The 10,591-nt window shown below is 37.3% G+C and overlaps 1 protein-coding gene across 1 annotated transcript; it reads right to left on the minus strand.

The window, feature by feature from the left end:
* Nucleotides 1-256: 256 nt before the first annotated feature.
* LOC140958978 (topless-related protein 3-like) lies at nt 257-10,591 on the minus strand. The gene is made up of 25 exons (XM_073416639.1): nt 10,390-10,591; nt 9,446-9,625; nt 9,223-9,336; nt 8,265-8,423; nt 7,903-8,077; nt 7,639-7,768; nt 7,331-7,446; nt 7,105-7,240; nt 6,868-6,977; nt 6,555-6,624; nt 6,398-6,471; nt 6,224-6,319; nt 6,050-6,142; nt 3,692-3,819; nt 3,321-3,555; nt 3,002-3,169; nt 2,834-2,908; nt 2,410-2,562; nt 2,226-2,336; nt 1,929-2,108; nt 1,706-1,834; nt 1,500-1,595; nt 1,153-1,335; nt 896-1,071; nt 257-604 (listed from the first exon to the last, which is right to left on the minus strand). The coding sequence occupies exons 1-25, from the start codon at nt 10,467-10,469 to the stop codon at nt 388-390; spliced, it is 3,384 nt and encodes a 1,127-aa protein (XP_073272740.1). The 5' UTR covers nt 10,470-10,591; the 3' UTR covers nt 257-387.

Below are 10,591 nucleotides of genomic sequence, written 5' to 3' on the forward strand. Positions count from 1 at the left end.
TTTTTAAATTTTTTTTATTAATTATTTTAATTTTTTATTAAAATTTTGTATTAAAAAAATTTTTAAAAAAAAAGAAAAAATATGCCGCGGCACTTCGACTCTCTATGCGCGGGTCCCGCATGCAACATCGTGCGGGCAATCCTCACACGACTTCCTCACCCCTTTATTGAAATGAGCGAAAAAGAAGCCCACTACATTGCTAGAGCTTCCTCGCCCATTGCACATGGCCTAAGTACAATATGAATGAAGCTGTCTGACAATGTCGAACTGTGACTACATATAGAGAGATACAAGGATGGGAGATCTAACAATGTACAGAGACAGATAATAATAATAATAATAATAATAATAATAATAATAATGAACAATAAAAAGAAAATAATTATTTCATCTTTGAGCCTGATCGGTTGCTTGGTTGCTAGCAGCAGTTGACGAACCAACCCTACCATTTAGGACTCCATTATCAGCGGGAGGTGAAGCTCCCCACTTGCTATCTGATTCCGAGGGTTCGATCACTTTGACACACCCGTCATTCAAGCCAATGGCGAACTGGTTCGGATCCTGTGGATGTGCTGCGATAACATTAGGCTGTACGGCTTGGCTTCTGGGACAAGAAACAAAATTCAGCTGTGAATCCATGACCTTGATGCATCAAATATAGAGATATGGGACCAAAACTTAGCCACCTTTACAAGTTTCAGAGCCAAAATACTCAGAGCATTATGTAGCACAATACCGACTAGCTCATTCAGATAAATAAACACTTTACCAGTTCATGCATCTAACCTCTGGAATTAAACCTAGTTGGAAATTTTGAGCATTGGGTAGATATTATATAAGAATGATGATAGCAAGCAATGAAAAAAAAATCACAAAGCATGAGTTGTGTTCTCACCCATTTAGTACAGTCTGGGACAAATATGCAGAAGGCGCAACACGACATCTTAATCTAAGGGTATCTGCATCGAAAACTCCAATATTTCCGTTGCAAAAGGAAGCATAAACAAGCTGACTGTTGCAGGAGTATGTTGCATACGATATAAGAGAGGAAAGGGCATCTTGTGGAACCCACTGCAAAAAATTGAATTCCTAAGCCGCTTGTCAGAAGAAAATAGTAGATAGACAAATAACCCGGATGTGTGATAAACCAACCTGGCGTGTACGCTCCATCTTGGAGGCGTCGTATATTGCCAACTGAGTTTCATGGGATACTAGCAAGCGAACTTGGTCTAAATGGAATTGAACCCTAGTGTCACCGTTAGGTGCTTTACCAGCAGGAAGTTGTATTGGAACCAATTTTCTCTTCTCCCATGAGTCAATGCTCCAAATGCAAAGCTACAAATAATGCCAATGGTCGAGATGGAACTAGATTTTCTCTCGTATGAAGTGTGATAGAAAAGAAATTATATATATATTACAACAAACGGTTAAGACAGCAGCATAATGCAATTTGTCAGTCCTCTTCCACAGATTTTAGGATGATAGAAGTGAAAACTTACTTGAGCATCAGCACCAGATGACACCAATATGTTGAGGTTGGAAGAAAATGCCAAGCCAGTGATGTGCCTCTGGTGGCCTTTCAGTTTTGATTTCACCTATTGAGTTCACCATTTAATAAAATTAGTTCTAATAAATGTAGGAGATGTTTTACGAGTAAAATATACGAAACCTTTTACGTGATATCAAGAAGGATGACAAAATCTACCTCATCTATCCGAACATTATATATGTGGATTGTTGAATCTTCCATTCCAATTGCTATGATGTTGTTATCTTGTGGGTGAAAAGCCAAGAAAGTAGATGCTGGTGGTGGTGGCATAAAGGTCGTCATCACCTGTCACAGTATAAAATTCTCAACAACAATGCAGCATAGATCCACAGACCCGTATTAAGGTTAAAGAGCGAGCCAACAAAATCAGAAGATTTACCTTAAATGTCATCATGTTGAACAATGAAACTTTTCCACCAGTAGCGGACATGACATAAGAGTCATTCTTTGACAGAGCTATGCATGGAACTGCTTCCTCAAGTTTGACACCCGAGATGTCATTAGTCATAAGAAGACCACTGTTTGGCTGCCAATGCTGTGGAATGACATTGGCAGTGGCCTTGGAACAACAAAACATTTCAGATATAGATTCTGACAAAAACCAAGCAGCAGCAAAAAAATAAAGGAGCAAAGGAAACATTCACAGAAAGCTAAATTTATCAATTTATTCTGCCACCTTTCCACTTGGGTTTTGCTCATTTCGTGCCCACTTCCACAGCTTCTGGATACCATTTGATCCAAGTGCCAACAAGCCAACACCAGAATTTGTGTAAAGAAGTTTAGCAACCTAGACAGAAAAGTATAAATCATCATCAACAAGAAAAATCAAGCAACAAAAATGATTATATAAACCTAAATACCTTGTGAACACAATCGGTGCTATCTGGCATAGTTATCACACGGCAATGAACGGGGTCAACAATTTCAGTCAACTGCCAGGGCTTTATCCTATCATTAATATCATCCAAAGTTCTAGGCTTTTCAATGCTTCTAGACATGGAATCAACACCATTCTGAAAGAAGAATGTAAATTTGAAGTTCTAGCTCAAGAGGTTAAAAAATATGATGTGCAATAAATTACAGAAATGTGCTCGAGAGGAAGAAAAAACAATTTATTCTAAATAACTGGAGAAAAATACTACAATATTAATGATTGACAGAGATTCGAAAGTATATTTATCACTACTGGCAAGGAAAAAATTTGTAATAAGTCCTTAAGAACTTGATCATACAGTAACTGCTGCAACCCCTAAGACTCCCTAAAAGCATGAAAGTTTGACATACAAGGATAGGAGATGGTCTAGCCGGAGAGCTTCTTTCTGCTTTGCAATTTACAGGTGCAACAGACGAACCAGAAACCTGTCCATTAGAACCGACAAAATTGACATCTATTGAGATGGTCAGTCAGAAAAAGGAAAAAAAGAAAATAAAAGAACAAGGAAAAATGGTAACCTTGATAGCAGCTGGTTCAATGGCGGGTTTTAATGCTTCAAAAGCTGGACCTTCAACTGATCTTAAGGATCGCATGCCAGCAACACTGGCTAATATCTTGATACCGTTGTCAATGGTGGTAACTGCGAGCAGATTTCCTTCCTTGTTAAATCTCAAACGTGGAAGACTCTGCATCAGGATATATTTAACACTAAGTTTTCTGTATAAAGTTTAAAGTTATCTAATTAAAGTTTAAAGGAATTGTCGAGATAGTGTGAGATGTTTGACAATATACTTGTTATTTTCAGTCTCACATCACAAAATACCACAGACAACTCACCGGCAGACCTCCCTCTGCTTCTGTACTGGTTAGTAAGTTAACGTTGTCCATGTCCCAAAATTTTATTTGGCTATCTTCACCTACAGCCAGGAAGTGATTTTGTGTCGTATCAAATTGCACCACACCAGCTGATTTCTTTCTAAACCCAGTATATGTTCTCTTTATTGCGCCTTCACTTTCGTTCCACTCCACCAGAAAAGAGTCCCCATCTTTGCCTGTTCCACACGAGAATAACCTGAAAGGGGAAATTCAACCATTGGCGCATAGTGTCAAAATGAAAAATCATAGGAACTCTAGATTACAAAACAAAAGCAATTGAACCAAACAAAGTTAATGCTTAAAACAGCAAACAAGTAGCAACAACATATTACCTGCTACCATCTGCACTATAGAGCATAGTGGTACACCAATGCCCAGGTGCATCATAGTCAACTCTAGATCCCATGTTATCATAAAGCCAAGCTTTAATTTTCCCATCCATAGCAGTTGAGAAAATAAACTGCAGATAAGAGAGCAGAACGATTGTATAATTTGTATTTGACGTGTTATTTACAAATGCAATTTAGTAATTCAAAAAGGTGTAATAATGTAATTTTGAGGTGCTACATTATAACATGTGTAAAATCAAGAAGTCCGCCAGAATGGAAAAGTTACAGCAGATCGATTACAGGGAAAATTCTAATCAACAATTGACTTGACGATGATAAAGTATTCCATGAAAACCGACCATATAAATCCCATGCACATGATACAAATGCATTATATAATTTTTTTTTTATAGGAAACGATACTTTATTAATAATAAAATAAAATGATTACATCAGTGGACTAGAAGTTCACTGTCGTAGGGTAGCAGATAATATTTAAACTAACTTAGTGGTACACATATTCCCAATGTCTCATCAAATCGAAAATTGAAACATTCTTGAATTCTTTATGAGTTCCGATCCACATAGCAATGTTAATCTTGATATTCTCCCAACATTTTTCTGTATTTACTTCAGTATCTTCGAAAATTCTTCGGTTTCTCTCCAACCAGACCGTCAAACAGATGCAATGAACGACGACTTGCCAAAAAATTCTTCCTCTATAACCGGTCGGCTGTCCCAAATCCATGTTGAATAAATCCTTTGTTGACTTAGGTATAACCCAAACCAACCGCAGCTCTTGCAACGCTCTAGCCCATAGTGATATCGAGAATGGACAATGGATAAGCATATGATCCTGAGTCTCTAATTCATTTCTCCACAGAACACACCAATTTGGACACAAAGCAGTTCCGGGACGTATTTTTTGAATCATCTCCGAGGTCGGTAGCTTACCCAGAGTAGTTGTCCAAGAAAAAAGCTGGATCTTGTTTGGAACTGGAACTTTCCAAATAGCATGGAACAGTTGGAACGGAGGAAAAAGATTATTTGGGAAAAAAGAGTCGTAGAATGAGCTGACTGAGAAAATACCCGAAGAATCCCCACTCCACTGAATAAAATCATCTACCCCTTCAACTAACTTAACCTGATCTAAGACTCCTAATAACTCTGTCAACTGATACAAATGCATTATAACATGTGTAAAATCAAGAAGTCCGCCAGAATGGAAAAGTTACAGCAGATCGATTACAGGGAAAATTTTAATCAACAATTGACTTGACGATGATAAAGTATTCCATGAAAAGCGACCATATAAATCCCATGCACATGATACAAATGCTGGTTACAGTAGTACTATGCACCAACCAAGGAAAACAGAGTGCAGGAAAAAATTATTTTATTTTGATAAAAATATTACTTGATATAAGCATGATTTCTAATTTGATTACTAGTGTCCCATATCTTTTGTGCCCTTTTAATTCATTAAGTATAAGGAGTAACATTATATTTGATCTAAAAGATCGTTTTCATCTTGGCAACAATCTGAAAAGGGTTTTGAGGAGTTGTAAAACGTCATATTTAGCAATGCAATGGAGCCAATTCTGAATAGGAGAGACACAATCAAAAATAGAAAAAATCCAAAAAAGGAATTCTTGTTTTCACTTTCCATTCAGTAAATCCTTTAGTTTTTTGATGGAGTTTTTTATTTTAATTTTAATGATTATAAAACTCGATCTAATGGAACAACTGACATGTCTTGAAGGAACCACAATATGTTGAAGCTCATGGGTTCTCGGACGATGTATGCACCTTTGCTTGGGTAAGTGCTTCAATTATCATCATCCAAATATTTATGTTTGTCTACACTTCAAGCAGAAAGCCATCTATGTTTCTACTTAAGGCCAGTATGGGAAAATATAATTCCTACTTTTTCGGAAGACCTAATTTAGTTGGGCTCAATTAATCACAAAATCCTGTTGTGAGATATATAAATTGGGCCTTTCTGATTACGTTTTCTACCAAAAGTCCTTGGGAGCCATTGAACTGCATTAGGCACTAAAAGACGAGCAAACACAGCATCTACTTTCCAGTCAATCTTCGAGTCAACAAGCCATTTAGAAAATTGTCAACAGTCGATATCACTAGCCCCGTTGTAATGACCACTTTTTTGCCCCTCCAGTGCATCTTAGCAACAAACAACACATACAGCATGAAGCCAATCTATAGTGGAAGAATCGCTACACAACTTCAGAAACACAATGTAGTGGTCTTTACTCAGAGAGAATAACGAATGAGACATGACACTATTGATCCACAATCCATGCAAGACAAGATATAACACCATTTTCTGCTTCAGAATACCTGAATATTCTCTTTCTGGTGAGGACATATAGAATAAACCGGTGCTTCATGCCCTTCGAAGTTAAATAGTTTTCTTCCAGTTAGATCCCATACCTGTTAAGTTACAATCTTCAATTATGATGTACTGGAAGCTGAACTTAGATTTCAAAACAAAGTTGAACTCTGTAAACTTACCTTTATCAGCTTGTCATCTCCACAAGTTACAAAACAAGGTTGCTTGTTTGGATGAGCAAAAGCAATGTCATTCACTGCTCCAACGTGAGCATCAATCTGAAACATTAAAATAAAATTTCAATTATTTTATTCAATTTTTCACTACGATGACTAAAAAACACTAGTATTACATACCTCCAGATGCTGGCGTAAATCGTTTGGTCCGGCATAGGCATACAAATGAATTAAATTCTTGGAAAATGCAGCTCCTGCAACATGGAGAAGTGTGTATACATTATGAAGAAAATCATTGGCGTGTTCTTAAATAGAGTATCTCAAAGTCAATTTATACCGCAAAAGGTCCCATCTGGGCTCCAAGTAACGCGGCTCACAGAAAATGGTGCATCTTTAGCAATAGAGGCCTGTTCAAACCTCAGTGTGTAAGAAAATATTAATGGCCACAAAAAGGTGAAAAGTGTTGAGGCTAACTATCTCGTGTTATTCAAATTATTTCCAAATATGAACGTGGAAATGAAGTGGAACAACAATTATGTTGTGTTTGATTTGGCTTTAGATCCAATTCAAAAATATGAAAAACATTTATGGGATTTTGTATCAAATGATAGATGATAAGAGGAACTAGATATAGGTGTGACTATATGAACCTGGAAAGGTAATGTGCAAGACTGTATATCCCAAATCTTGAATGACTTTGAATACAATTTATCCCGAACTCCAGCTTCCCAAAGAGTTATTTCACCATTATTGCAACCCACTGTAATAAAATCATTCATATCAAACCATCAAAAACTGCCAAGGGACTAGTTACAGTTACACCCAAGTCATTTTGAAAAATGTTGTGGCTTAGACTTGAAAAAAACACATTCTCACGTGTGTATTACCTAAAAGTAAGGTATTGTGTGAAGGATGAAAGTCCATGCTTGTTACAGCAGATCCTTGATGCAGTGTAAAAGCTACAGTTCTCGGCAAATCATCGAGAGAGCCAGGTGCCTGTTGACGAACTGTAGGATATGTTACCTAGAGACGTAAAAGAATCGTCAAGATAGGCTTGATAAGGTGAATCTCATTTTCATCAAATTAACCATTTCTCAGAAATGCAAAAATTACCTCCTCGACGGACTGAGTAGACCGCAAACGCTTCATCAATTGGTCATGATCGGGGTTCTGATATTCAACCATGCCAAGCGTGACTGGAGGAGTGATTGGTCGCTTCAAAAGTGAAACTGTTTGAAAAGTCAAGAGGTATAACAAATAGCATGAAAAAGACTCACATTCACACAATCTCATCCCACCATACGGTTGTTACCCATAAATGAGCAGATGGGAAAGTAAATCGTGTAAAACCCTTCTCTTTGTCAATCACTTCTCGCCAAAAAGTAGCAACTTAGTAAATTTGATTAAGGTAAAAAATTTACCTTGATTAGGTGGTAATGGTATTGATGATGCTGAAACAACACCTGCTTGCATAGATGAAGACGCAGCTGCATTCGCCATCCAACCAGCTAAAGCATTTGCGTTGCCAGCTGCCGCTGTAGGTGGGAAGGGCTGCCGGAATAAACATGAGTAAGCATAAAAAAAATTTAAAGAGCATCCAAGCGTAGCCATAGTAAATGTTCATGTGGGAAGATAAGAAAAATGTAATAATAGATAAGCGTTGATCATGATTAATATTATTATACCCCGTGTGCTCCAAGTGACGTGTAAACGGCAGGCTTTGCAACTGCTGCTATGGGAAGATTGACGGGAGTCGGTGCAAGAGGCCCGTTCGGAGGATTGCATGTGTGGTCCGTAAATAATGTTTTGATGTCTGGATTTGGTCTTGGATTCTTACAAAGCTGGTGTTGCCAGTTCAGACTGCAAGGATGACAGAACAAAATTTCACAGTTCATGAGAATAAGGGATCAATGATTCTACGACACGTGAACAAACCAACAAAGAGATATGGAGCACAGTGGAAAGAATCAGAAGGCAGGTGGCTAGAACAATTAAACATGACGACAAGCAATATCATGTCCAATAAAGATTAGAGAACCAACAATACCTTTGATTAATAAGGGTTCTCAATCTAGATGACTTCAAACCGGGGAAAACAAGTTTTTCACGGAAAAGAGGATTTGCTTCAATCAACTTTTTAAGCTCTATCAACATTATGCTGCGGGCTGTCTTAGTGTCGCCATATTTGGAAAGCTGCTCATTCTCCCTGTCATCAAAGAACATTTATAAGCTTTGACAAAACATTCACTTCTCCCAAACTGTTGCAGAACTGAACATTGAACACATTGTCAGCACACTAAATGTAACTGCAAGTTATGGACACTTTCACAGCAAAAGAGAGCTTTATTTGGGTTGCTGAACAAGAAGACGACCAGATTGCATACTTGAGACTGCACCTTGTGGTTCATCATGGTGCGTAAGATTCTATCTGTCTTGGTGTACTACATATGACAAAGATAAATTGGATATTCAATGAAATTACTCATCACTGTGATTCCTAAATCATAAATTCACTTTTAGGCATAGATCGAAAAGAGAGTTCTGCTCCTGGATTACAATGCATAGTTTCTCCATGATAGATTTACAATCTTTTCTGCCTCACTTTTCTCCTTCCAATGACATCCTATGAACTCTTCATCCAATCAAAAAAGATCTCGACCTTTTAAATCATGAAAGTGGGAATTTGCATCTTCCATTTTCTATCCCATCCGTGCAGACTGAGGCAAAATTTGTCTAAGAGAGTGAGCACCTCTAATGTTGCATATCATTCAAAAATTTTGTTTTCTATAACATTTTTCTGACAAAATTTATCTGTTGCTACAGTCAACAAAAAACTCAAAAGGAACACAAGGACATATGCCAGTACTCCTTCAACTTTATCAGTGATATGAAAACAAAGTTCGATTTCGAAGATTTTTTGTGAAACAACTGAGGAGAAACACTATGCATTGCTTTGGGTTGATATATTGATACGCCGTGTACCTGGCAAGAGGAACACATGTTACCTGAAATTGCCAAGCGTCAAGAGCTGGGTGATTTCTTTGTATAAATCTTCATTAAATGTTGAGAACACTTTCAGGTCATTAACAAGAATCTCGACTGCCTTGGCTTTGTCCTGCCTGTTGATGACAATTAAAATTACAAAAGAAAAAACAGAGTGCTTGAGTTAAACATTCATCGTTACAAAGAATATACAGAGATCAACATGTATTTTCTGTTTTTGTGTACCGGTCAAGAGCTTCAAGATACTTCTGCTTTCTTATTTCGAAAAATATCTTCATGGAGTATCTATTGTCATCAACTTTTGTAAAACCAGACAAGTACTTCTCAACTTCTTCCCATTCACCGGCATGTACTTTCTCCTCAAAGTATTTCAAGTTAAAGAAAAATCCAGATTCTTGCTCAAGCCTGTAAAAAAAAAGTTGAGCACACAAAACTTTAAGCCAAGGCATCCTCATGCAAGTACATTAGCAAATGTTCATCACATTTATTTCAATAAGATTATTTTAGTCAAAAGTCATAAAAAATGGAACAGTTAGATTCAGTCATTCAGCATCAATCAAGAGATTTCCCATGTAGGATGCCACTGCACTGTGTACTCAAATCCGCATAAATCGGTAATAACCTCTATAACTTCAACAGGATTCATGTGTTCCACTTTTCCATCTCATACACCAGTTCCACCGAGTATCAAAATTATTCATTAATTCGCAAATTGATCTATCTCTCTCTATTTTCTTACCCTCAATTTGGATTTCCATCCGACCTCCAGCAATTCAATCCCGTACATCATTTGAACTGAACTCGACATCACCAAAAATGAAATTGACTTTGAAATGGCCAAAAGCAGAACAGTCAAGTAGCCATAAATCTGAATGACAATTTTCTGAGGCCAGATTTATAGGCAAAAAACGATCACTAATAAAATCCCTGATGACTAATCATACCATAACAGACTACTGCTCGCAAAAACATTACACAGACTAGTGATCCTATCTTCTTATTGGCTTTTGGGCAATCAAATGCCAAAGACTTATAGTTAATCCAAAATCGGAAGCCCGATTCTATATCTGACCCACAGAAAAACTCAACAAATATGGCAAAATAAGCGAGCTAAGTTAATCAAAAGGAAAAACTAGAGACAAACTCGGAAAGCACGTTAGCGTAGACACCTGTGAACAGACTCCTTAAATTTCTCCTCCTCGAGGAACTGAAGTATGAGAAAAACCAATTCTCTGCTTAGCGACGACATTTTCCAAACAAAACGGCAGATCTAATCCCGACGAAGCCAGATGTTTTGTCTAGTTCTTTCTAGGGTTTCAGGACAGAAAAGGAAGGAAAGCTGCAGAGAGAGAATAAAATGCATATATAGAG

Source organism: Primulina huaijiensis, chromosome 15 (assembly GCF_012295235.1).
Source record: "Primulina huaijiensis isolate GDHJ02 chromosome 15, ASM1229523v2, whole genome shotgun sequence".
Classification (NCBI taxonomy): domain Eukaryota; kingdom Viridiplantae; phylum Streptophyta; class Magnoliopsida; order Lamiales; family Gesneriaceae; genus Primulina; species Primulina huaijiensis.